We start from the raw sequence: 27,500 nt of genomic DNA on the forward strand, positions 1-27,500 counted from the left end.
GAAGTAGAAGAAAAAACGGGATTCCAAAGGCAATCACAAAAGGGATGAATAAAATAATGATCTATAGGAACAAGAGAAAGGTGCAGGGGGTAAATTTAAAATCAAAGTTTAAATATTTTATGCAGCTCTTTAAGCACTGTTTAATAACGAAAGGCAGTTTTTTATTGGGTTTTAAACCAAGAGGCGGAGCCAGCAAAAACGTTTAAGTAAAAGTGTATTGCTCTAAAGTTCGAACAATGGTTCAAATTGTGACATGAAAATACTACAATACAAGAAAAAACAGGCAATCCTTACTAGTACTCTTTGCAAAAAGAATATGGAGCTTAGCATCCACGGCGTGGACGAGAACGAGAACTGGGCAACCTCGTTCCCAGGACCTCTCCTTTGGCTTTTGGGTTGGGGGAGAAGTCCTGGTAACGAAGTTGACAAATGGGTTGTAGTAGGTCCAATTTCTATATATTAAAATTCAGTCTCCGGCAAAAGGCATCATTTCCAGGCCTCTAAGTCATGTTCATTGTTTTAAGCTGAATTTTAATATATCGAAATTGGCCTGTTGAAAAAACACAATGGCTCAGCACGTCCTGCACATGGGTTTTGAATTCCGGAATATTTCCTAGTCTTGGAAGTGAGTTGACGTCCTGACAACATGAGATTACTAAAGTGACCACCTGCACCTGACGGTAAATTTGAAAGTTCTCTTTTCAAACAATCACACCGTTCATGTCGATTTTGTTACTAGAAAGTTGATTACACGCTATCCGTGGAGATCGACTTGGAATGTTCGCGAAATGACCAGTACTTGCTTAGGGGAACCTCCACTCCACAGAAAAATAATCACACGAAATGATCTTACAATTGTATTAGTTTGAAACGTTTTGCAAAGGAAGCGTGTGTATCTGAATTTGTAGATCAATTTCCCTTAATTTATTTGTTTTCAAATTGAACGGACGCTGCCATCTTGAATAAATTTTGACGTGTTTGATACAAACTGCAATGCGTCACAATTATTCAAGACGGCGGCGCCCAGACAGTTTTAAGTAAAGGCAAAATCTTCTTTTTAGCAAAAAAAAGCAAGCAATTTGAATTTAAACGTTATTTCCTCGTGTCTTAAGTTAGTATGTTATAGGAGTGGTGGTTCACTTGAAACTCTCTTAGACAAATGAGAAGTGTTTTGTCGGGTTTTGAAGCTAATCATATACATGGTTGATTTTTTATTGTTAAACTGAATAACTATTGATGGATTTTCCATGGAAAACTAGTTGCTCGGGAACGGGCGAAACGACAACAGGAAAATCTGAGCCCTAGGCAGGATTCAAACCTACGTCCACCATAACACCGGTGGGATGCCTACTCATTGATCAACCTGTGAACGTAGGTCGTTTATGTCGGTCCTAGCCTGCAGTGCAGGCGTATTTTAGCGGTCACGGGCTGAATATTCCTCCCCGGAATTTTTGGCCGCCAATCTTGAATTTCTGAAGCAGAGGAAGTTTGGGGAGAGAAATAGTCCCATTCCCTCCCAACATCCATCCAAAATGGCGGCTCGATAAGACGCCTGCACTGCAGAACGGGCAACACGTCCCGCTGGTATACGGGCGCCACAGAGTCAAGCGCCTAAGACTCTGATTTTTCAGTTGTCCTTTCCCCCGTCGCCAAGAAACTAGTTTCCTACCCTCCCCACGGACGCATTACACCTTGACTAAACATCTGTAGTTTGCATGTAATAACATGGGTGACAAATTACTCCTTAATTTTGGCGCGAAATTGCAGCGTTAAATAAAGAAATTTCACATGTGAAAGTACAATGTCGCCATGGCAATTTTTCCTTCAGTGCTAAAATGGCGTCCAGGTTTGAAAATTGAGGAGTACTTTGTCACCCATGATATTAATAGCTAATCAAATGGTATACTTGTGAAATTAGGGAATAATTTCACTCGTTACCCATACCTAAATGCACTGTGAAAACGCGAGCATTTATTATTTCTTCCTTACCTTAACAAGAGTTCTAATGATATTTGTCATCATTATAATATAAATACCAAACGAAGAAAATCTGAAATAAAAATTAAAGGGGAGGACTAAAATCATTTCCAGAACAGAGAGATTTAGCATTGAGTTTAGTGCAGACGGTAAACGTCAGAGTCAGAATGAGTAGTAAGATAATGACAAGTTGACAAGTTGACAAGTTGGAAAATGGCGCCGTGATGACATCTTAACTAACGTCTATCGCTTACCATGATTTTGTTGTCTGTAAAAGTAAAGTAAAGTATAGTCACTTTATTTAACGTCGGTAGTTCTTTCAGCTAAGAGGCTGGTATCAATGGAAGCTGACGCTGCGACAATCGTAAGTCACGTCGTAGGCCTGTTGTGAGCTTGTCGCATGCGACAAAATCGTATCGTGTAAATCGGCCCTAAGAGACAGTTCCTTAGTATCTGTAATCGCATTGGCCCGAGGACAACTAAGGGTTAATTTCACGCGTACTTTCAAAGTTTTCACAAAATTCCCTGAGGGACAATTTGGAAAACTTTGAAAATCCACGTGAAATTAATCCTTCATTGCACAAGGGCACATTGTGAGTGCATGTTTATCACATAAAGGGCAAGATTATTGAGGGAGCCCGTTCAATGCCGCAACAAATGACAATCAACTTAAAATTGCTTTCATTTGGTCAAAGTTCAATTCAATAAATTGATGCTGTCAACAGAAATAAAGTTTAATTTAGTGAACCTGTATTTTACGTGTGAACAAAAAGCAGTTTAATGAGAGTCATAATCTGGAAGAAGATTCTCTTGTAACTTTCTCTGGATAATCAACTGTTAACCAATCAGGATCAAGTAATCATGCCCTCTTAATTACCAAAACTGCCCTCGTGATTAAGAAAAAAAAGATGCCCTTTTTTCTCAGCCAATCAGCATGAAGTAATTTTGCCCCACATGTGATAACATTGTTTAGATAAGTGTGAGGAATACTTTTCTTTCGTCTAAAACCCACACTTTCATTCATTAGTTCTTTCACGGGAACACATGAGCCCAAAAAATTGACCCTCTCCCAACTGGGGGACTTGACATCCTAGTTGGTAAAGCACTGCACTGGTATAGCAGAGGCCCGTCGAAGCATGCGCACGTTTTAGCGGCAAATATTTCCCCACAGAAACAATAGGAACGACGCGACTTACACAACGTTTAAACGTTTTTTATTTATTATATTTTAATTTTCTGCACAAATGAACATGACTGGTAATTAGCGTCTAAAGCAGTAGTGTACCTTCGTAAATAGAGTACAAATATAACCCAAGCGATAAAGATTGCCGTGGCTGCCACAGAATTGTCCGAACTTTGGTGATATTGAAACATATACACAAGACTGGTCATGTACAAAAACCATTCCATCCAGTTATCTATCTTCAAGAGGTATTTGAATTTCTGCAAAAAGGGAGAAATATGAAAGTTAAGTAACCTAATCCTTAAACATTAAAGTCACTGCATGCAGAATTTTTCAGGAGAGTTGTTGAATATTCGTCGGCATACGGGCTCGTGCGAACGCATCACAGATCCAATATAACATCTTCCATTGGTCATCACTTATTTTCGTGGCTGAAAATGACCTCGGACACCATGCAGTTAAAAAATGTTAAACGATCGCACTTACAAGAGTTCGAGGAAAGATCCGTTTAAAAAAAAAAGGGAAAAGAGATACTCTCAACCTCGTTCCCAGGGCTTTTCACCGTCCTGCTCCCGGCGGTGAAAAAGCCCTGGGAACGAGGTTGAGATACTCTTAATTCAGTGGCAAACAATGAAGCAAGTTCACTGATTATTAATGTGGATTTTTCTTTGGTCCGGAAAACTATTTAACCAGTCGGTTAACGTGAAAATTTTCAGTTAGTGTGACAGCTCTCGTAACCTTCTATTGTTTGGTATTCTTATCTTAGTCATTGTTTGAATTGTTTAGTCTTTTGTTTTTGGCTAGGGTAGCGAGCCAATCACATTATACATTGCGAGAGCTGTTACATGACCACCCGAAATCTTAAACCAAATAATCACAAATTTAATTAGGGATTCGTTCCACTAATTGTCTTACTGACCTCATCCCATATTTGAAATGCTTCTTTGAGCAGATGGAAAAAACTCATCACCACGATAGTGAAGCGTGGAACATTGAGCAATGGACTCTGAGTGTCTTTTTCCAGTAGGACGGTCATAATAGTAAGCATTACCAAGAATAAAATATAAAATCCTAAATTCATAATATATGCTTTCCATCCCACGCTCCGCCTGAAACAAAAAAAGCGAATCATTACAGAAATGAAAAATGTTATTTTAAACAAATATTAAAATGTATTCAAATGGAGTTAAATAAATTAGGATACATAATCTGAAAGTCAGTAATTTCTTCTGCCAATCATAACAGGCGAGGTCAGTGAAATGAGCCAATCGGATCAACTACGTGTGCAGCCGCTTCCAAGAGCGGGAGAGCGGCCGCCTGAAAGTTTGACAACAAGTGAAGTACCAATTAATGTGTTCAGATGTGTTCAGATGTCAGGCAAACCGGAAGTGAGATGTTTTCCTTTTAACTTGTCTGGCCACTGGCACATTTACGTTGCAAAAAGATCACTTACGGTTTCCGTCAGTGGCTCAAAAAACGCCGCTTGCCAACTGGGAGTGAGATGCTTTCCCTTTTAACTTGTCTTCGCACAACCACATTTATATTGACAAGTATCTTTTATCCATAAGAGATGACTAGTTTAAAAATCTGAACGCAACTGTCCTGGCGTGCGCATCTCAAAAACGCCGTGTGCTTAAACTCCCTAATACCTGACTTACTGCGCCTTCATACATATACTATATCTGACGTTTATCCTTCAACGCTTCCGAATTTCTACAGCTGCCAATTATGTTCGCAGCGACAGAGGTCGGACTGCTACAAAAAAGAACTGACAAGTGAGGCGCAGAAGCCAATCGCGACGCTTTCTGTGACCCGTCGACGCCCTTTTGCTACAGTAAACGACGAAAGTGAAAAACAGAAGTGTTGATTGGATTTTGTACTCAGTTCAGAGTCCTACAGTTAATGAAAGGTTCAATAATCTCTAAAGCTCTTGAGAAAGCTTAGATTTTGGCAAACTAATTGCTTGTGTGACTTAATTTAGAGAAAATAAGTTAGATATCTCTCACCATTTGATGTTCATGATTGCTCCAGTAACTGGATGCGATAAACAGTTAACTCTTTTGTATTTCACCATAGTCTGAAACAAAATTATTAAATACAAGAAAATAATTGTCATAATTTAGCAGAAAGATGGATATAAACCCCGTATCACACAAAATCTGGCTGAATAACTTACATGGAGACTATCAAGATATTTCTTGGGATCATGTATTCGAATGTCCGGCATTCCTTGTAACAGCATGAAGTCGTAAGTTATCTAAACACAAAAACAAATGCCTTTATTTCTTTGAAGGTAACTTAAGATTAACAAATATTACCCCTGCTTTTCGCGTTCCTTGAATGGCGTCTGTCATAAAATTAATTTACATGTAAATTAACGCCATCCTGTACTATCCTATAAAAGATGGAGGGAGTGTTTGTCGCATGTCCCACAAAAACTTGAAAAGGTACCAGATTCTGTAGTTTTTCTTTATTTACATATAAGCTTAGCAAGTCCCAATGCTACAACAAGTTGACTAGCACTGACAATGTTATAGTGCTTGGGGAGGCCTAATTTACATAAGCTTAGTAGTTTCTTTTAGGCCTCCTCGCCACCAATGTAATTCAATAATTTTTCTTTCCATATTCTCTTTTTTGATTGTTCATATTTGTATTTTATTTTTTTTCTTTGGCAAATAAAAAAATAAATTAAAAAATAAATAAATACAAAATAAAATAAAAAGCTTATTTTATAAACCACACTCCACAAAACTTTTCTAAGGTCTTGTCGTAAATCTTAATACTATTTATTTCAGTGTCTCGTTTTTAACAAATATAGTGTAAATGTAATAAAAAACGGCTGCATTTTTAAACGATTTTCTGTTTTTTACTATTTATAAATAAAAGACTTTTAACAACAAATACCGTTACGGCTCTCAGATGGAGGGCCTTTAAAAGATACTGCGACTACTCTGCTAGCTGTCATTTTAGGTTTTATCCTCCTAAGCGGTACCAAGCCACAAATTTTACCCGTCAAAGGAACAACAAGCACCCCAGCCTGCGTAGCTGATGGTATTGTTGGTGCGAGAGAATGGGGAGGAGCGTTGTGATTTTTTACAGCGTCCCTCCCCATTCTCCGTGCGGTTTCGCCGCTTGTTAATTTGCCTTACCGCCAACTACGCAAGTAACAAGCACCTCGTAAATTTTTTAAGGAAACACCGTTTTGGGAAGTAGGATGCTGTGGCAGTCCGCTAAGCATAAACGAAGTCTTGGGTTCAGATCCTTTTCAGAACCCGGCCATCCATTGGCAGCTGCAATCATAAGACTTTCCAGTCTCCTCGGATATAGGAGAAGAGCTGAAGGCCAAGTCTCATAGCAAAGAATTCGAAATGCATCATTGAAACTTTCACGTGGGACCTACATAAACTCAAACAATCGTTCGTAAACTCGTTAAATGCCATGGAACGGCAAGACATCCGCCGGTGTGCGGTACTGTCCTTGGTGATTTTTCGGCATGTCTCGAAGATCCTGTTCTAAAATCTGAGGATAACTAAACCTATGGTCGTTTTCCGCTATTGGGATCAACCGTTTTAGATTGGCTTGGTTTTTTGGTGTTCTATTGGGACAAAAAGCGTTTTCGGTGGGTTTGGTTGATCACCTTTTAACCGGCATCAAACTAGGTTGAACGGGTTGAAAAAGTATGGGCCTCTACCGCTGTCTTTTACGCGGCCATTTTAAAGTCGAGGAAAGGTTACGTTTATACAAACGTTGGCAGTAAAGCACTTATATTTTAAACAGAATTAACTGAATAGAGGGTAATGTGAAGTGCTAGATTTCTATCTCATATGAATCATGTGCGCGTTAGCCCTACTGATGGAAATGGGCCCACACAAAGACAGAGAAGAACTCTGACCAGGGTGGGAACTGAAGATGTTAAAGTCTCTGTCCTTGTGTGGGCCCATTTCCATCGCTCACATGGTTCATATGGGATAGAAATCTAGCACATCACATTACCCTCTATTCAGTTAACTCCATTTTAAAGTCGGCCGAGGGCTCCAGCCATGGCTTGTCAACACGGAGAAGTCTGGTAATGACTATTCCCATGAGTTACCGCGTTTCAACCGAAAATGGTTGGAAATTTGTTCTATTGGGAAATCTCATTCGCTTCAACCAAAACTGGTTACGGTTGAAACGGTTGATCCCAATAAAACACGACTTATATGTAATAAATCATATGTGGTTGTGATTAGAGCTTACCGAATAATCCTCAGTCTTTTCTTTGTCACCGGATTCTTCCACACACTTATCAAGAAATTTCTATAGGAACATAACAAAAGAAATGCAAAAATGTCAGCTGTTGCAGTAGCTCGGTGGACAAATGGAATCTCTCCTTGCTCTGTTCGACCATCCAATAAAGAGAGTCCGCATTTTTTGTCTCAGCAGACTTAACTGATTAGAGTGTAATGTGAAGTGCTAGTTTTCTATCCCCATATGAACCATCTGAGCGTTAGCCTTACTAATGGAAATAAGCCCACACAAGGACAGAAAAAAACTCTCACCATCTCGAGATCAGATGGTCATAGGCTAATTCATATGCTTGTCGCCGAAAGCATTTATCTTTGAAGACCAATCTTATTTAACCTCGCTTATCGTAGAAAGCCTTATTGCAGCTTACTTGTAGGGGGAGCATGGATTGCGCAGTGGTGAGAGCAATCACCTCCCACCAATGTGGCGCGGGTTCGATTCCCAGTCTTGGCGTCATATGTAGGTTGAGTTTCTTGGTCTTCTCTGCTTCTAGAGGTTTTTCTCCGGGTACTCCGGTTTTGCCCTCTCCACAAAAATCGATATTTGGTTTGAGTTAATTTCATTAGTGTCCCCAATTAGCGCTCTAGTGCTAAATCCATTGACACTTAAATAAAGTTGTCATTATTATTATTATTTTCTCTTCAGTATAAATTCAGAAAAAACACATTTTGAGGACTTCTGCAATAAAGTAACTGTTAATAGCGGTTTTATTTCTCAGCTGTATCAAACCTCTGCAGCCAATGGCATCTTCATCACAAGTCGCTGTAGTTGAGTCAATCCCTCCTCGACACGATGACACATTTCCCTCCATCTGTGTGCCAAGTGGACAATTAAGAACATTAAACTTTCCCTCGGGACCAGTTTAGGAATCCACACTCTTTTCGCAGAGAGAATGGTTCGCCTGCATTTATTAATGGCTGATGGCTGTTGTGGTTTCTTTACCACTGACAAGACGTCACTACAGTTAACCGGAAATTAATCTCCTAAGAGTTAGAATTGATTTATTACGAATTATCACAATTATTGCCCAGCTAAACAGTCAAAAACATTTTTTTTTTATTCGAACAATTGTTTTTTCTTTTTAAAATCATGTCCTTTTAGTCGATCCATTACCATTAGAAAAATTTGAATATTAGACTCTCATGTTTATCGTTAATAATTTGACAGGGTTTCTTTCGGCATCACCATGCAAGAGCAATATAGTTGTCATCATCATCATTATCAAAATCGAAATCTTCCGTCTTAGCCCACGTATTTTTGTAGCAAATCCAATACAGATATCTGATTAGGAGCGAACACTCTCACCGTCGGTGTTCAGCAATGGCCAAAACGACTTGCTCTTTTCCTGCTTCTATGGCAACATCTAAAGCATTCTGATTGTATCCATTATAAGTCGCGTTTTGGGATTCATTCGATAGCAGGTACGTCACTAAATCTGGATGGCCATTTTTAGCAGCCAGATGTAGGGCAGTGTCCTCAGGGTAAAGCAAGTGAAAAGTTAGCACGAAAAGTTGCTCAAAGTACTCCAACTTCTAGTTATTGTATAAAAAATCCAACGTTATTACAAAGGGATGCGATGTATCACGTATAAAAATTAATAGGGCTGTCACAAATTGATGTTCAGTGAACTTTTTATGCTTGTATGCTTCATAGCTTATTGCTCAGAGTAGAAAGCTTTGTTTACAAGTAGAGCATGCGCAAGGGTAAACAAACAAAAGGATTTTGTAGGCATGCGTCAAGTGCAGAGGCGCGTACCAACTAAACTACTTTGAACGGTCACGGAGGCAAATGGAAAATCCACTGCAATGTGCTGATGCTATTCATCAAAACTTTCAAGTCATTTAGGGGCTGAACGGCAAAAAAACAGCAACAAAATAAATCAAATGGTAACTGACGTTGACATCATTGTTACTTAAGAGATAAATCCATGACACTTAAAAAAAGAATATCATGGGATTTTTTTACCTAGAAATTATAAACAAAGTCGTAATCTATCAGCTCGCGTCATAACCAACGTACCACAGTTAGCAAAAGTAAACGAATTCATCCATTCATTCGAACGTTTATCTACTGGAAACTTATGAAATTTCAAGGCATTAACAGAGAATCAGAGGTGAATGCGCGTTCAAGCCACCATATAAGTCCTACCTGATCAGTGTTGTCTTCCACATTGATGCAGTTTGGGCACGCAGTGCAGATAAGCTGGACACTTTTTAGTGAACCTTTAGCTGCCGCAAAATGAAGAGGGGTACGACCATCTGTATCTCTGTAGACAAGAGTTGAATATTGAAAGATCTAAGATGAACGATAGAGTTAAAAATGCCACGCAAAAACATAAGATCTGTATTGCCCGCCGTTGAGAATCCAGATCAAACAAAGATGTCTTAATTGCAATAATTGTTTGGTGTGGATTTTCGTCTTCTGTTTTCAAATCAAGTAATCCCATTTCTTGGGTACAGGATACCGATTGGAGAAAAAATAAGTCGGGTTTTACAAATGTGTTTTAGTAGCCTGTAACCCTTATAAATTATCGGTTTTAGATAAAACAATGTTATGTTTCCTCTTGAATTTTTTTCTTTATTACAATAGGCCTTTTTGCAGATACGGCGGCCATTTAGATTTCTATTGTTTCGAAAGACATTATGGGGTAACCAGTGGGCAAATTAATATGCATTTGCCCCCTGGGCATCCCATAATAGCTATTCGAAACAATAAAATCAAAATGGCCGCCGTATCTGCAAAAAGGTCTATTATTATTATTAATTATTATTATTATTATTATTACCAATAGTAGTAGTAGTAGTAGTAGTAGTAGTAGTAGTAGTAGTAGTAGTAGTAGTAGTAGTAGTAGTAGTAGTAAGTGATAGTAGTATCCTTCGGGTGGCGATTCAACGTCGTTCCCGTTCGTTCTCGAGGGAGGAAGATAGAGAACACTGGGAAAGAGGTTGGTGGCGGATGTCGTAAGTATGCGTAAACGCTCAATTCTTAAATAAATTATTTAAATTTATGTTATTGAATTATTTAATGTATTTTAAATCATTAAAAATTGATTAGTTTATAGTCACCGTCTAGTCATCAAAGCAGTGTCAAAATGTAATTGTTACCTTTCGATAGTTGCCCCTCTGTCCAGCAGAAATTTAACAACCCTGTCTTGTCCATTGGAAGCAGCCAAATGAAGAGGGGTGAGGTCGCTTAAATTTCCGACATTCATCATACGAGTCTGTCGGCCTTCCATCAGCTTTTTTACAATAGGTAGCCACCCATAACTAAAAGACGAAAAACGAAGAAAAACCTCAAGAGATGTTTTGCCTGGTATGTTTTGATGGAGGTAAATGCTTTTTAACTAAAGCGGCAGCCAGAAGTGACATATGCCACTCAAGGGCAATGGTATCCTCCAAATTTTCAAACAAATCGTCTCTGTAAAGGTGGAGACACTTAGCAATACCACAGGGCTGGCGCCGAGGCAAGCCTCAAGGGAAATATTTCACTATCGGTTTTCGTCCGTTTCCAGCTGAACTAAAACGCGTTTTAAATTGCCGTCAAAGCATTAGGACGGGGAAATGCAAGGGGGTTCATCCGTGGCCAGTTACTTTCACTGGTTTAAACTTTTGTAATGTGCCCTAGTTTCTGAGTGTTCAGTTACCTGGAAACGTTCACTTGTAAAGGTGCAAAAAAATTCAATGTACTTAAATGTAGATCACATTCTTATCAGTAGGGCCGTTCCAACCTGGCAGCTAGATGAAGAGGAGTCTCTAGTTTATTGTTCTTTAAACCTGGGTCTGTTCCGTTCTTCAGAAGCAGGAGTACGCTCTGTAAAATAATCATTGCGTTTGGTTGACAGTGCTTCTTAAAGATGAACCAATTTGTTAAATTAATACTGTTGTGTTTATTTGAATTCTCTCTCTCCACAAGGCACAACCAATTAACCGACCTATGAGACCTCTTAATTCTGCAAAGAGTTTTCGACGCAGACTCGTTGTCTTTTACGGGAGGCCGATTGTACATTAGCTTGCCAACAGACTGTTCCAATTAATGGCGCATGCGCTGCCAAGGGCAAGCGAGGAGAGGTCGTTGGCCCGCGTCTCAGTCCCTTCACTTTGACTACGCGCGCCTTTCGCCGGAAGAGCCAGTTCGCAAATTAATCGTCCATTTTTATTACTTTATTGTAGGATATAAACTAGGGGTTCTGCGACGGGTAGATTACAATTTTTTAATGAAGACTATTCTTCGTTCTCGGCGCTATATATTTTCAAGTAGCAACCAAAACTATAAAAGCCATGTCTGTTTTAGCTTTCCGAAAATAGAAGAGATACTTCGGTTGTGCTCAGTGGTCATGCGCATGCTTACCTTCAGGAACCCACCCTGTGCAGCGTAGTGAAGGGCTGTAGCTCCTGTGCTGTCTTGCTGATTTACCAGCTTCAGCTCTTGAACCTGTTGATCCTATTTAAAATCAATCATTCGGAATAAGAATAACAAACGCGTCAGTTTAATTGTCATGGAATAAAATAGGAGCATTTGTCACAATCATCTAGCGTACGATTGAATAATTTTGAACAGGTGTTCCTTGTTTGAACGTCAATTAATGAGCTTTACACAACTTGTCTGGCACTCGAGGCCATGAGGGACAGAAGCCATTGATAAAAGGGAATTTGACTTTACACCGACAGAAGTAGGATAGCTGTTCGTTTCAGTTCAGTTAAACAAAAATAATGCTAGCATTGCCTTTCAGTGAGGATGGAAATCGAATCCATGCGAGCAGAGCACACTTTATTAGGAATCCAACGACTCAATCAATTGGTTAACTCTTCACATTGATAACTTCCTCGTTAAGTCATCGCCGCATTGTGGGTAGACTAAAGAACTTGATCTCTCAGTGGCTTTTGTTATTCGTCCACCAGCATTTGGTCATTTCACCATTTTACCCGCGTCCCTAAAGGTTTGCTGAGAAACACTTGTAGATTCAATCTCTAGTGTTACGAAAGGTAATTACAAGGGTTTGAAGCAGTATTCAGTATTCAGTATTCAGTACTCAGTTTTTGCTGACTTGCAAAGGTATATCTCTTTTACTAATTCAAGTTCAAAAAAATAAACAGAAGGAAATGAGACTTTAACTTGGAATTCGAAGTAACTGTATGGAATTAATGCAATAAAGGTGAAAAGAAAATCGGCGAGGAAAGCGGTATAAGCTGGGAACTGGAGGAGGGATCTCCAGTCTTCCAATCGGCGCTTTGCTAGAAGACTTCAATTTCACCAAGTTGATTTTTTAGCCACGTTCGCCGCTATCAAGCCTGGTCAAAGGCTAGCAGCAAAGCTTCTGCACTGCGCAAAATATCCGAAAACCTCCCCTTAGCTAGCAGGTAGTCCGTCCGTTATGATACCTTCAAAAGCCTCTCAATTGTCTTGTCCTGTCCTACTGCCCAGTGCAGCGCTGTTCGTCGTTTTTCATCTTCACATGTGACATCAGCTCCGTTTTCCAATAAGAGCGAAACAACTGCTGAGCAGCCATGGGCTGCTGCCAAAAGCAACGGTGTGCACTTTTCTCGGTCGCGTGGGTTTAAATCGACGCCCTGTAGAAAATTAAATTTACACTTAAAATTTTCTTGCCGTACTGAGTAGTGTTCAAAATCTAAAAATAACTAACATTGTATATTCCTCGAACATTAAGTATTCTGTTAATTCGATTAAAAATCTTATTAAAATAGTGGGATTGAAGTAAGTGCCATTGGCTTTGGCTAGTACAGTTACTGAAACTTTGTATATCCGAAGAGCTACGAATTAACGTACTAGTTCTTTTTATAGCTTAAAAGAAATCAAGTCAGATGAAGTCAAGAAGTACCTGTGCGAATTTCTGTAAGCGTCAGACGAAAAGATAGCGAGGATTACGAGCCATGAAGGCTTTTAAGGGCTCTTTTCAAGCGCTAGCCAGTTTTTGCATGAAAGAGAGCAAAGTAACATTATCGTGGACAAATCGTTTGACCAAGCAAGGAAATATCAGGTTGAAGGTTGAAATCTCAGTAACTACGAAATAAACAAATTACAAGGCGGAAAATCTTTGTACAGTATTTACGCACTCGACTCGTTGGTTTTGTATCAGAAACCTCTCATACGTTAACAACTCGCGCATAAATAGCTTTCGCGCGCACTTTCCATGAAGTAATCTGTTTGTCCCTTGACTGTAAATAAGTCTGAGAAAGCGATCACTGGAACTGGACTAACATTTAATTAGACTTACATGGTCCACAAGAAACTGGACAACAGCAACATGGTTATACATGGCGCACCTATAAGAAATACCAAATTCTTCATTCAAAAAATGATTCGATTCGTCAGTGTGATGAAACAAAGAAAATACCTTGCTGGCGCATGTCAGATCACCCGGCCTTATCCCGGCACAAGGAGCTCTTCAACACAAAATTAAAATTAAGGAACGAGGGGAAAAGAGAAAATCTAGAAAGAGGAGATGAAGAAATTTCTTCGGGAGCACACCCCACTTCCCCCCTTCGCCCCCTTACCCCCCCCCCCCCCGCCCCCATCCATTCAAAGGAAAGAATACAGATCACTACAAAAATGGTTAGTTATACAGAAACCGACACCGCCCAGTCCCCTTCCCCATTCCACCCTTCCGCCCTCCAAATGAAGTAACGTTTTAAAAAAATAAATTTTAAAACGCTGTAAATTGAAAATTTAACGCCGACGTTTCGGCAAAACTGTGTTCATCAAAGTGGTAATCTGAAAATGATTTGAAAATAGCGTAATACAAACTAATATGCATGCACGAACACTTTGACATAAAATCCGCGCGTGCTAGGCCATTATAATTACAAGCGTGTGACCTAGAATGTAAAGTCCAAATTCATTCCATTGGGCGCTAGGGTCTTTAAATGAAAAATTCAGCGCATCTTTTCTCCCCCGCATGTTGTTCATCCCTAAAGACTGTGCGCAAGACCGACATTCGAATGTCCTGCTTTGAATGATCTGCTCCACAGAAATGCTAGGGCATGGGAAGGTCTTTTGTGTTGTGAATAACGTCAAGACTATGTTTCCTATATCGATCTGCAAGACGCCTACTCGTCTCCCCGATTTATAACAATCCTGGACATTTCATACACAAAATGCAGTACAATACGTTCGAGGATTTGCATGTGAAATGTGCCTCCTCACTGTAAAAACACCCCCGTTGGTTGTTATTTTAGTTATTTTTTGAAATAAAATAGGCCAAGAAATGAAGACAATGACTCTCTACGTCACAATTTAACAGCTCTTACCTATGTAAAGGAGTCATGTCTTCTTTATCCAACAAAGCATACTGGAAAGGAGCTGAATCGTGCTCGTATAAGCATTGTAGGATTTCTAGTGCTCCGAGACGACATGCCAAATGTATGGCAGTTCTACCATCTCGCCTCTAATGTTATAACACAAAAAAGGTAAAACTTCCATAAGCCAGCTTCTATAAATACAGCAATCTGACATGTTTACGTTTAAGATATGAGTTACAATAACATTCTACGAGATGCAGGAAAAACGGAAGCAGTTTGGAAACAGGTACTGTAACAAAATGATCTCGCGTTTGTAGAAAACTACCTTTTTCAGCTCAGGCAATTATATAGATTAACTTAAAATTGTCTGTATTCCGAACACCTTGTTTAACTTGCTCGTGAAACATTGCTCTCGTTTTGATGATAAATCTTTGCCACACGGGTTACCAAAGGGCACTTTGGGACAAGTGACAAAGGACAAATAGATCCATGCCTCCGACCCGCCCGGTCGTTGGTCACATTTTACTAACTCGTATTAGGAGTAATTGTGAGGTAAAAGTGGGAGCGGGGGTTGCTATACGTTGACCAGGAAAAATCTTCAAGGCTCCCTCGAGACTTATTATCTCCTTACCTTTAATAAGGTCAACAAAGAGGCTCTTCTTCATTCTTTAAATTCACTGTGACAGATTTTATACGCATAACACTAAAATCTGATGGACTCCGAGTTTCTGAAACCGCCGCAAATGTCATCTTTTAAGAGAGTATGAATTGAAAGAGCGAACAGAGCGAGCCTCCATGTTTGGTTCCATTCCCATGAAAATTATGTGCAATCTATTATTAGTTCCGTGTCATACTGTGAGTGGTTATTTCGAAGTCAACACATTATTGGTCAGTTGGTGTGTAAGTGGACCGCGCGGTCAGGGTAACTGGAGACAAAAATAACCTTCGCAGCGAAGGCGCGATCTAAAATTGGTATAATTATCATGGGGCACAGAAATTCGCTCATAAAATAAATCATATTCTTAAATTCTCCTGCTTCTTTATGATGCTGCAATAACCATAACATGACTCCCACAGGCCCTATTGAACGGTAAACCTTTAAAATCTTAGAGCTGAAAAACATGTCAGGCTGACCGTTTGACCACATCTCTCAATTTTATGTATAAATTAGGAATTTCCATGTTTGTAGAGATTAAAGCATTTTAATCCAGCATTTTTTGTGGCGGAAAAATGCTGCATCATTCTCTCTACTCTGATCAACGTGGTTCGAATGAGTGGGAAAAAAAAATCAATCTTTGTGAAATGTAATGTCCGTTTAACCGGGGCTTATGGATTAAACATCGCTAAACCCACCATACCTTGACAGCTGTTATTGAACATCCGTACTCCAGACATAATTTGACAGCCTGCGAAAAAGGCAACAGCAACGCAGACACAGTACATTAATTTAAAAAGTTGGTAAGATTAGGCTTCTCGCAATTATAATAAGGGGCAAACCATTTGACATTTGATATGTGACTGTTTAAAATTCCATTTTTTCCAATTGGGAATTTGGTTAATTTAAGCTCTTGTATCAATAAAATTAATTGTAATAACCTAATATTAAGCCAGTGTACGGGGTTGACAGGCCTGCATAACTTCCAAGTGTGTGTTTTAGCCTTTTTTCATATCTCTTGGCTCTCATGAGTATATCTTTGAGGGAAAGCCCTCTTTTGTATGAAATGAGGGGCGGAGCACAGATTATGCTCAGTAGTAGATTTGTTTCTATTAAATGCCATTTTGTCATGGGGATTTGTTTAAGGTTTGGCACCGATTTTTTTGTTTTTTCTCTGTTTTCCTTCTGTTTTGGTTCGAGGGCTAGTCTTCAAATTTTACTTCATAGAGGGTTGTCAGAATAAATGGGTAAACCTCTCTCAATAAAGCGTGATCTGAAGCTTTTGATTTTCTCTTCAAATATTTTCTAAGAGGAGATAGTTCTCAGAAGTGTTAGAGCCTCTCCTTTGATGAAACCTTTTTTTTTTACTCCTGGCGGGTAGGACGAGGTGAAGTATATATATTGAAGTGTCTCGGTAGGCTTGAAGTGTGTACGCACATCAAAAACTGAGTCGTTTTTCATTCTCTCGCCTTTAGAAATGGTAGTATCCAAGAATGTTGTTTCCATTTCAGAACTTCAGCCTTAAATTTTATTATCGGGTGGTGGTTATTTGCTTGTTCAATGAACTCTGATATTTTCATTCTTTATAGCCCAGAGTAAAAATATGTCGGCTATATATCGTTTCCACACAAGCCGTTGAAATGCGCTTTGGATTAGGATTTCAGTTTCTACGTTACTCATGAAGATGTTAGCAAATGCTACTGCCATCTCTGTGCCTATGGCTGAGCCATATATTTGGAGGAAGTTTTTTCAAGCGAACTGGAATGAGTAGCGTTAGCGATTGTTCCAGTGGCAGGCCCGTAGGTGTGTCACAGCCCTGAAGCAGTGCGACGAGGATGAATTTCCCAACACATTCACTCTGCTCAAAATACTATCCACTGTGCCCGTAACTAGCTGCGAGTTCGAAAGGTCCTTCAGCGCGATGCGAAGGTTAAACACCTATATGCGATGCACGATGAGCGAGAACAGATTAGCGTCACTTGCACTTATGCATATCCATTACGACATGCAAATAGACCTTGAAGAAGTGGTGGAGCTTTTTGCTACCATGCATCCGCGAATGGTAGAGCTATCAAATTTGCTGTGACACTTAATTTTACGGTGGCCCCTTGTTGTGATACGGACTGTTAGTGTTATACCAATAATGCACTAGATTTTTGTATAGTAGGGAATTAAGGGACTTACAATACTAGAGCGATCCAAACTGACGTTTGATTAAAAGCGCTTTTTCTTCCCTACCCTCACCCTAAGCTAAACGTTTTTCGTCAGACATATGAATACGAATGCCCCTTGAAATACTCTAGCTACGGGCCTGAGTAGTGGTGTTGAGATGGGAGGCTTGTTAACATATTAGACTGTTTCCTATGCTCGGCGTATTGTTTGGATACCTTTCTCTTTGGTATGTTGGTATAGAGGCTCGTTAATTACGTCTATTGAAACAAATATTAGTATAGCGTTCGCTGTTACTTTTTTTTATGAAAGACTTCTGTTGTTTTGCAGTAGGTAGAGCTGTGCCACCCTATGTTGGAGTGAAAGCAAAATCCTGCAGCAGATAATCTCCAAAAATAAATTCTTGCACTGCTTCTTGACTGAAAAAAAATATCTGCCTCGTTGGTCAGTGGGGAAAAGAATTCTTACCACCCCCCCCCCCCCCCCCTCAAAAAAAAAGTCCAATGGTTCGCCCCTTAAGGAGATTGACAATGTGAGCTGTTAACCCCGATAAGTGAATGTAAAAATGTACCTTTTTATGGATGGTAACCCGTAGATGCTCGGAAAAAATCACTATAATTTCGAGAAATCACTTTTGAGACAATTTCGGTCCTAGTAGTAAAGCGGGATAATTGATAGTTTAATTCATACCCTTGCTCGCACGAGTTTCCTATTGCTCAGTGATACAGCATCCGAACTTGTAATCGGATTTCTTCCGAGCATCTGCGAGTCACCAACGGCAAGATTAGCCTTCTTTATACTTTACCTTCAGAACACCACTATCAATTGCAAGATGAAGCAACGAGCTTCCTTCAAAGTCAACACCGTAAAGAAGTTCTTGTTTCACTTTTGTTCCTTTCTGAACTTCGTTACCTGAAGTATAAAAATGTACAAAAAATTCATATTTTTTCTAGTTTTACGTGTCGGACGGCATTGTCCAAAGTTGGCAAAAACAAATAGCTAGAGTAACTAATATAATAATATATTATAAATTTTTAAAGTGTTTATGACAACAAATTTCTGCGTTCTATCATCGAGTGCAGCCAATCCTGACCGTGGTATAAATCATTGACTTTGCAGCCATGTGTATAACTGGACTTGTTTCAATGAGATTTAACGGAAATGGGAAATGGGAAAAAAGGAAGTAATCCACGACGAGGATGGGATTCGAACCCACGCGTGCAGAGCACATTGGATTAGCAGTCCAACGCCTTAACCACTCGGCCACCTCGTCGACGTGTTTTTGCAGAATAAGAAAACCTTTTTGGACACCCTCAGCAAAATATTCTACTTAGAAAATCGTTCCATATCTGTAATTATAATAAAGCTTCGGACATTTTTTACTGGGTTGCCGTATGGCAATCCCAGTCGGAAAATGGGTAGATTTTTCCGTTTTATTTTTTTTTATTTTCTGTGTCGGTAAAAGTCTTGCCTGTCACTCCCCTGGTAAGTGGTGTCTTTGTGCATAGAGCCTTCTGCGCGTATTTTCTTAGGATCGAGAGGGTAGCGGAAATGCGTAGATTTCTCTGGTGGACACAGGAGAATCATTAACTTAGCCTGCAATGGCGTCGAAAGTCATGTAACGCGAATGGCGTTTTAGTGGATTCTTAAATAAAATATACTCTTATAGAGCTCAATAATGGAAACCTGGAAACCAGTTCAACACCTGGAATCTCAAAAGCGACGAGTAATGGACTTTAACAACAATCTATCGCCCGTCGAGCCGAAAACAAAGTGAGCTGTATTTCTAAAATAACATTTAACCAAGTGTGCTGTTATGTAGAACACTGAAACCAAATGGAAAATTCTCTGGTAACTTATGGGTTCAACAAAGACAGAGAACGATTGAACGAATCGAACACCTTACGTGTATCTGTGATCAATTCTGCACAGTCTTCAGGTAAAAAAATAATTGGAAATGTAACAGCCAAGAATTATTTGAAAGAAAGCTTGTCGTATATTTTGTGCTTCATTATTCAAGGAAAAGGTTCTTCATGGAAACGGTTTGATCCTGAAATTTAGTTTGCTGTAATATTGCGCATATTTGACACTATTGAGTTTCTTCTCTTCACCCACGTAATGAAATAGAGGGGGTTTTTGCCTCTAAAAGCAAATATGTTGTTTGTTTCAAAAAATTGTTCGCTGGAAAAGGTGGCGTTTATGAATTCATCATGTTTTATGATATGCGAGCTTAACTGGATAGTTTTTATGGCAATAGTAAAGCATTTTCTTGTCAAAATGAGGTTAGCGTCTTTCTGGTGTCTTCACTAAATTAAATCGTGAGTTTGTATTTGCCGTCTGCCGCGTAACCTTGATTTCCACTCTCAAAATTACCTCCAGAACCTACTTTTTGCGTAGAATAAGCTTTTAGAATGATGTTCTTGTTTTGCATAAAGCAAGCTAACAAAATATGTACCTTGCTGAGTTGGCATTTGTTAGCGTTAATAGTATTTTCGGTCCGATGCTTCTGTTTTATGAGTTGTAAACTGTTTTGGTCTCCCATCCTGATACTAACCCCGCCGGACAGAGTTTAACTTCAGTGAACTTTAGTATTTCAAAGCTGTCAGATGCTCAGAGGGTACGCTTAAACTTGTGGTGAAAGAAGTTGCGAGGGAACTTGAAAAATATCAACATGTCAGCCCACGAGCCAGTGTTTCTCGCCTCTCTTTTATTTGTTATTCTTCAGAGACTGGAATGCTGTAGTTCAATACCACACAATTCAGTGCCTTCTGATTTTCTGTAACACGTACCACAGGCAACCCAGTGTATGCTTCATGGAAGCATCTCCTTTCATAAAGAACACATCTCGCATGTTAACTAACGTTTTCAACGTTTCCGTTTCACAGCTTTGAGACTTTCAATTTAAAACTTATCAGTATAAACACGATCACCTGCTACATCAACCAAATCTGCTTTATCCGCCATCGAGAATTTATTTCTCTTGAGAGCTAATTCATTTGACTTTTGTTGCCTGTTCGATTCGTGCAAGTTTCTTACTTGACGAAATTAACAATGCTGAGTGTAACTTTCGAGGTTGAATGCCGGTTCTTTTCCAATTTTTTTTGGATACCAAGAGCACTTGCGAAGTTTTACTTTCTCAGCATGGTTTTAAACCGCGCAAAAATACTCCTGTATTAGTAAGCACCAATAATAGGAAACCCCAGTATTTTGAGAAGCGTAGAACATATGCGCAATAACAATAGTATGCACCGTCTTTAAACGATGATAAGACCGAATTCCTCATCATTAGTTCTAAACAACAACTTTCTAAATTGTATACCTGTTCAATACGTGTTGGCAACACAGATGTTTACCCTGTTAACCATGTAAGAAAGCTGGGCTCGTTGTTTGACTCGAACGTGTCAATGTCGACGAATATCAATAAGTTAAGCAGCACTGCCTTCTTTTATCTTCATAATATTCGACGTATAAGGAAGTTTTTAGATCGTAAAAGTCTTATAACTTTGGTTCATTCTTTCGTGTCTAACGGTAAACCGACTTGATTAATGTAACAGTCTATTATATGGTCATCCGAACACTGAAATCTGTAAGTTGCAAAGCTTAAGAGTACAGAATGCTGCGGCCAGACTTGTTTACAACTCGTCTAAGTTTACTTCTGGTACTGTACGAGCTTCACTGGCTGCCAGTGCGGTTCCATATTTCTTTTAAATTACTTTTAATCGTTTTTAAGACTTTGCTTCGTCAGTCATCTCTGTAAATTAGTAAATTAATCTCCGTAAGGAAACAAATTCCTCCTGCTGGATGCGCTCTAACGCTAGATTTCTATTGGATTTCCCGTGTGGGAAGATGTAACCTTCATTTAGTGACAGGTCTTTTTCTGTCGCTGCTCCCACACTGTGGAATGGCCTACCACTTTCGATCAGGAAATCAAACAGTTCAAATTTTCACTCAAAGACCCACTTTTTTAAAATTACCTTTTAATTCTTACTATTATTTTAACAAGATTTATAGTATTTAGGTTGTAATGCGCTTTTGATCATTGCATGTTAAAAGGCGCAATATAAGTTACAAGTTATTATTATTATTATTATTATCATTATTATTATTATTATTATTATTATTATTATTATTATTACTGCATGGATGCTTCAAGATAAATTTAAGTCAAACGATGATAAGACCAAATTCCTCATCATCGGTTCTGAACAACACTTTCTAAATTACATATCTAAATTACACGAATAACTCGACACATCTGTATTTATTTATCCTTTTACAAAAATTACCTTACATGACAGTCGGACCTTATCAAGTCTGATAGAATGGTTTTTAATTGACGGGGTCCGCGATCCAAACAAGAAAACTACTTTGACCAATCACAACATGCACATATAGGGCGTTGAACCAATCAGAATGTAACTCGTTCAAAGAGCGGGAAAATGCGCGGCGCACATTCAAGTAGTTGTGGTTTTAACTCTCATGGGTTGACAAAATAGCGAGCCCATCTAATACCAAATTCAAAAGCTTTGCTCCTCTTTGGATAAGTAATAACTTTTGCCATTTTCATAGCCGCTGAGGGAAAGCTTTTTTATGACATAGTAGTTGCAAATTATTGGAAAACAATGAATATTACGTTTACATTTCTTGAAGAATAATGCCATGATGTCAGCTGAACCTTTCTGTGCCGCCATACTTAGCGGAGTCATGTGATCCACTCCTCTGGCGGTAACTTTCGCCCCGCAATCCAACTGTAAAGTAATCAATAATAAAAACGTTCACTTAAAAGCTGTGACTTGGTGCAATATTTCCCTTCTTCTAAAGGATTTGCTTTTATAAAGTTCGCCCCGTAAAGGCCGATTTGTCTCGACGCCATGGTGGCACGTTCAACACTCAATTTTCTGATTCATGAAATGAAACTTTGCTTGATTAATTAAACAACTTGCACAGACACCTTTAAAGGAGCACCCACGGAAAACAAATTGGGGTAACATAATTGTGCCATTAGGTCAAAAATTCCCGAACGACCCGTGCACGGATACGGTGACGCCAACAGCTTGGATAGACAAAGGACATAGCTTGTAAACACTAAAAAAAATTTAACAAATAAACAATTTCTCTGCTTCTGGATGTCATGACTTCAGTTGCGTTTTCACTGTTTTCCATTGTTGATTCCCACTGATTGAAGCAATGACGATAGTCTTTATTTTTTGGAGAGTATTTAGAAACAGTGGGGAAGAATTTTTAATTCTGCTTTTTTTACCCTCTTCTCTGTGCCACTCCGCACTATCAGCCTGAAGATAGGCTCTCTTTTTGGGAAAAATCTTAGATGTCTGATTCGACAAATTTCGTAATGTAAAAAGCTATGGGACAGATATTAATAATGCACCATTCAAGAGAAAATCGAAACCTAAGTTTCCACTTAATTCAATGTAGAGCCTGTTCACAGGTTCGCGTTGCCAGATCCGCTCTTTTTGGCCAGGGCCAGATTGCAGGAAATTCATTGAAGAATAGGAAATTTGGCTCGCACACCTTACCATTTTCTGACAGATTTCAAGAGCGTTTCTATGTTCAAGGTGAGCAGCATTGTGTAGTGGTGTGTACTTATTTCTTCCTTCAATATTGACGTTGGTAACCTTGTGGTTCAGTAAGGCCTTAATAAACACAGGAAGAGATTCGTTAGAGATACAGAGCGTACAATTTAAAAAAACACTAAAAATCAGATTTGATAGACCCATTGAAACCATTGACAGAAGATAAAGTGGCGAATCTAAACAGTCTTAATACTGCCTTTTATCTTCACACGCCCAAAGCGGGTAGGAAAAAAATTCAATTGGGGATGGGGTTGGAGAAGATGGGAATTAAGGGGACATTCTGGGGCACCCCACTGGCAAAAAGAAACACGGGTTTGATGAGATGACAAAGGCCCTTAGGGACTTACAATTCAAGACGACACTCGAAAGAAGAAGATTAAGCCAAAGTAAGCGACCACGAAATGGTTATATCAAATTAAAGAGAAAAACAATAAAATATCATTGAAGATTTTGAGAACAAATATTTCTGCAGCGTTTGATCTCAGAGGAATCATGAACAGGGTGTTGAAATTTTTATATTGCATAACTCCATTGACATTTATTTGGCTGATAGAACGTATTCACTGTCTTGGCCACACTTTTAGCAAAGAAAATAGGAAATATTTAGACATAGTTTAATGCTACTTTGGCTTGAAGAAATTTGAATGTAGCTTCGAAAGTTACGATTCAAAGACCCAACGTTTCCACATTCCTGCGGCTGGTGTCTTCATCGGTTACGCTAATTACCATTAATAGGAGAGTCCTTTCCCTTTTTAGCAAATTGGGAGCGTATAAAGGGACTCTTGTCATAACTTTGGATCGCCCCTGATAAAGACAATAGACAAAAGTGTGGAAACCCAGGGTCTTGGAATCGTGACTTCAAACGGGAGTAGCATGCATCAGAGTACGTCTGATTGTTAATCTGATTGTACCGTGAACTGTAAGAAAATATTCGTCTAAGATTTCCGGACTCCACCATGGATACAATTCCTTTATACCACCGTGACATCATGGACATACGCCTTATTTCGCAGGAACAATATGAACCACGCAGTTATCTTCTGAAACATACCTCTACCACTTCCACGTTTCCAGTCCGCACTGCAGCGTGCAAAGGAGCCTCCTCACGGTGGTCTTTAATATTTGGGTCTGCATGATTGTACAGAAGGTATTTCACCGTGTCGGCCTGTCCGGCTGATACAGCACAATGTAGAGCTGTCTTTCCATAACTGTCTCTTTTATCAATATCTATGTTAAAAAGAAGTTTTATTACCCATTTGAAAACGCATTGTCGAACCATGTAATAGGTTGAAGAATTTCCTTTAAGGTAATTCCTTGGTATTGCATTGCGCAAGCGAACCTCCACTCCAAGAACAAATGAGAGGAATTAACCTGTATAGTCAAATCACTTGAAAAAGTTTTCAAAGAAAGAGTTTGTATCCGAAATATAAAAGTTTTAGAATCGCCTATTTTAGCTTTTTAATTTCCTGGCGCGGCCATGTTAAATAATTGTGTCGTTTTATTATACAATACGTCTTTATGTCAGAAACAATAGAAAGCTTAAAGTGGTACTAGGACCAAAAAAAAAAATCCTTTTTTCCTTTGGATTTCAAAACTATGTTAACTAAACACTAACTGACCCAAGTTTTAAGTTCTGATTTTAAAAAGACACCTGTTTATTTTAACTGGAATTTTCTTATTTATTGGTCCGCCATTACTAACTTTAAAATCTTGAGAGAGCTGGGTCGAGGAGAATATGACGTCAAAGACTCACGGGTTTAAGAATGCAATGCGTGAGTACGCGGCCAAATTAATATGCAGCACAGGAGTTTCAGGCTTTCAGACTTTTAAACCCGTGTTTTGCATATATAATAAATTGTGTTTACACGCTGAAATTTTAAGCTAGTGAGTAAATGACGTCATTTTCTATAGATCCAACCCTCTGAGGTCCAATCGGCCAGTTTTGAACGTGAGTAATGGAGGACCGTGAAATCCAAAACTTACACTCCAAACAAACAGCCTTTGGATAAAACTCAAAGCGCAAAATTTTGCCAGTTAGGTGTTAAGCGAACACGTTTTCAAAATCTGAAGAGAAAAAGGAAATGATTTTTTGATCATAGTACCACTTTAAGCAAAGACAACGGCGATGGCAACGAGAACGTCACAAATTTTGTCTATTTAGTGGGCAAAAACAATAGCCTTATATTTTTCAATTTTGTCCATTTCTTTGCCGTGATCTGCAAAACAACAACGTAAAATTGCCAAATTTGAGGTTTTTGGAGAACGTCAGCACTTGGGAGATAAGTTTTCATTTTCTCCCTTACATTAAGTGCCGCCCATAACGGTTTCATTCCTGAGGGACTGTTACACCTTTGTCATATTAAAAAGCTTGGAATAGTCTCGAAGTGATTGCAATAACGCGAATTTATGTTTTGAGATGACGTTCTCGTTGCTGTTCTCAACGTCGTTGCTATGGCTCCCTATTAGAGACTTTAGGGAGCCTTAGCAACGACAACGGCGACGACAACGAGAACGTCACAACTTTGCATATGTAGTCGGCAAAAACAATAGCTTTGCACGCTCTGCGCGTGCGTTTTTCATTTTTGTCCATTTCTTTGCATTCGTCAGCAAAACAACAACGTGAAATAGCCAAATTTGAGGCTTTATGAACAAAGCGAGCACTTGAAGATAAATTTCATTTTCTCCCCTAAATTAAGCGTGACTGATGTCGGTTTCATTCTTGAGGGACTGTCACACCATTGTCATATTAAAAAGCGTGGAATAGTCGCGAAGTGATTACAATAACGCGAATTTATGTTTTGAGATGACGTTCTCGTTGCCGTCACTGTCGTTGTTGCTTAAGCTCCCTTTTACGACATACGACGGCGACGTCGACGAAAACGTCACCTGTAAAAATAACTTTGCACTATTGTAAGTTTCTTGCGGTGGGCCATCTCGTTCGCGTCGTAGAATGTGTGCGAAGTATCCTAACATTAAATTGGTGCGAGTGGTTTCAGAGTAAAAATAAAGAATTATACATTCACATTTGTGCGCTCGCGTTGTCGTCAAAACGTCAAATTTGGTGATTTCACGCCGTTGTTGTGCAGAGTACCGCACGAATATTGGCTAAAATGCGTGCGCACGTGCAGCACGATTATTTTTCCTCTTTTAACCAATGATATTGTTTTTTCGTGGCGTTCTCGTTGACGAACACGTCGTAGGTCTGAGGGTGCTTACCATTTAGCGAAATAATCCGGATGAAATGATCGTTACATAAAGGTAAGCGATTTTCCGAATTTAATGGCCAACTGGATGAGAATGGCGCTTACCATTTACTACAAGGCATTCCATCCCGCATATTTTACTCGATCTTGTGAGAAAGGGCCTGAAAACGGAAGGATTCTCGAAAACGGTAAGAGCATTTCGCGAATTCCGTTCCGAATGGAAAAAGAGGACTACCTCTGGAGGTTGTCCACAATTTCCGAAAAGACTTTCCGGAAAAGTGCCTTTCCATTTGACCTCAAACAAAAATTTCCGGATTTTTTGGCTAAATGGTAAGCACCCTTAAAGTCCCTAATTTTTCAAAATGGTCGCGCCCAGGAAATTGCAATTCCTGATACAAGCACTTTTTTAGAAAAAAAAAATCGATAAAGTTATTTGCAAACATGATTTCCTTCGGTTCAGTTTAAACTTATCGGGTAGCAAAAGTGGAGATTCCTTTTAACGAGTATGGTCACAGCTGAATCTAACTTGAGAATCAGCGCATTTACTGACAGATTGCAAAGAAGCGAGTAGTTTTTTTGGGGGGAGGGGGTGATTTCTGGTTAGATAATTTTTACATAAATAAGTGGCATAAGAGAGATTTTGCATCACATTTACGGCAAACGCCAGGAAACCTCGTTCCCAGGACCTCTCCCAGTCCAGAAGCCAAGGGAGGGGCCCTTTGAACGAAGTTGAAACCCTAAGCTCATTTCTTACCTTTTACAAGTCACAAGCACTGTATGAGCCCGCCGTTTCCCGTTTGACGTTTCACGTGGGCACAATGCTAAATCTGAGGGTGTGGATGGAGTTAACTGATAGCTGAGATTAGGCCAAAATTTTAACTGTTAGCTAAGAAACGATGAGTTTTTTTAATTGATAGCTGAGAAATGTTAATTTGTTTTTTAACTGTTAGCTGAGAAATGGCCAAAAATTAAGCTGACAGCGGAGGGTGTAAACTGTGGGTTGCAGCAGGAGCCCATGACTCCTGGTTGCAGGTTAGAGTTCAGTGCAGGTCGCTGATTTAACATAGCTGAAACAACCAAAAAAACTTTACTAATGCTAACATGAGGCCTAAAAATAATGTTTAAGCCTAAGGTTAGAATTTTTGTAAATTTTTGGGTTGTTTCAGTTATAGTAAAACGATG

General features: G+C 39.2%; 1 protein-coding gene and 1 non-coding gene across 6 annotated transcripts in view; both read right to left on the reverse strand.

Annotated features, from left to right (window-relative positions):
* The window catches only part of LOC138008153 (transient receptor potential cation channel subfamily A member 1-like), a 73,705-nt gene that overhangs the window by 35,254 nt on the left and 10,951 nt on the right, over positions 1-27,500 (reverse strand). For 4 of the 5 annotated variants that reach the window (XM_068855377.1, XM_068855379.1, XM_068855376.1 and 1 more), the window contains exons 3-23: positions 24,167-24,342; positions 23,059-23,175; positions 22,164-22,272; positions 18,330-18,436; positions 16,059-16,106; positions 14,710-14,846; positions 13,677-13,725; positions 12,823-13,011; positions 11,792-11,884; positions 11,172-11,254; positions 10,549-10,710; positions 9,593-9,710; positions 8,750-8,919; positions 8,174-8,255; positions 7,397-7,456; positions 5,337-5,417; positions 5,167-5,237; positions 4,080-4,269; positions 3,263-3,420; positions 1,990-2,050; positions 1-61 (exon numbers count right to left, since the gene is read on the reverse strand). The exon at positions 1-61 is cut by the window's left edge and continues 14 nt beyond it. In XM_068855377.1, coding sequence (XP_068711478.1) covers positions 1-61; positions 1,990-2,050; positions 3,263-3,420; positions 4,080-4,269; positions 5,167-5,237; positions 5,337-5,417; positions 7,397-7,456; positions 8,174-8,255; positions 8,750-8,919; positions 9,593-9,710; positions 10,549-10,710; positions 11,172-11,254; positions 11,792-11,884; positions 12,823-13,011; positions 13,677-13,725; positions 14,710-14,846; positions 16,059-16,106; positions 18,330-18,436; positions 22,164-22,272; positions 23,059-23,175; positions 24,167-24,342 — 2,322 coding nt within the window. The remainder of the gene's footprint in view (positions 62-1,989; positions 2,051-3,262; positions 3,421-4,079; positions 4,270-5,166; positions 5,238-5,336; positions 5,418-7,396; positions 7,457-8,173; positions 8,256-8,749; positions 8,920-9,592; positions 9,711-10,548; positions 10,711-11,171; positions 11,255-11,791; positions 11,885-12,822; positions 13,012-13,676; positions 13,726-14,709; positions 14,847-16,058; positions 16,107-18,329; positions 18,437-22,163; positions 22,273-23,058; positions 23,176-24,166; positions 24,343-27,500) is intronic. The other variant, XM_068855378.1, reaches the window with a different exon arrangement.
* Positions 18,716-18,797, reverse strand: Trnas-gcu (transfer RNA serine (anticodon GCU)). The gene has a single exon. It is a non-coding gene; the product is annotated as a tRNA-Ser (tRNA).

This window comes from Montipora foliosa, chromosome 6, assembly GCF_036669935.1.
Source record: "Montipora foliosa isolate CH-2021 chromosome 6, ASM3666993v2, whole genome shotgun sequence".
Lineage (NCBI taxonomy): Eukaryota > Metazoa > Cnidaria > Anthozoa > Scleractinia > Acroporidae > Montipora > Montipora foliosa.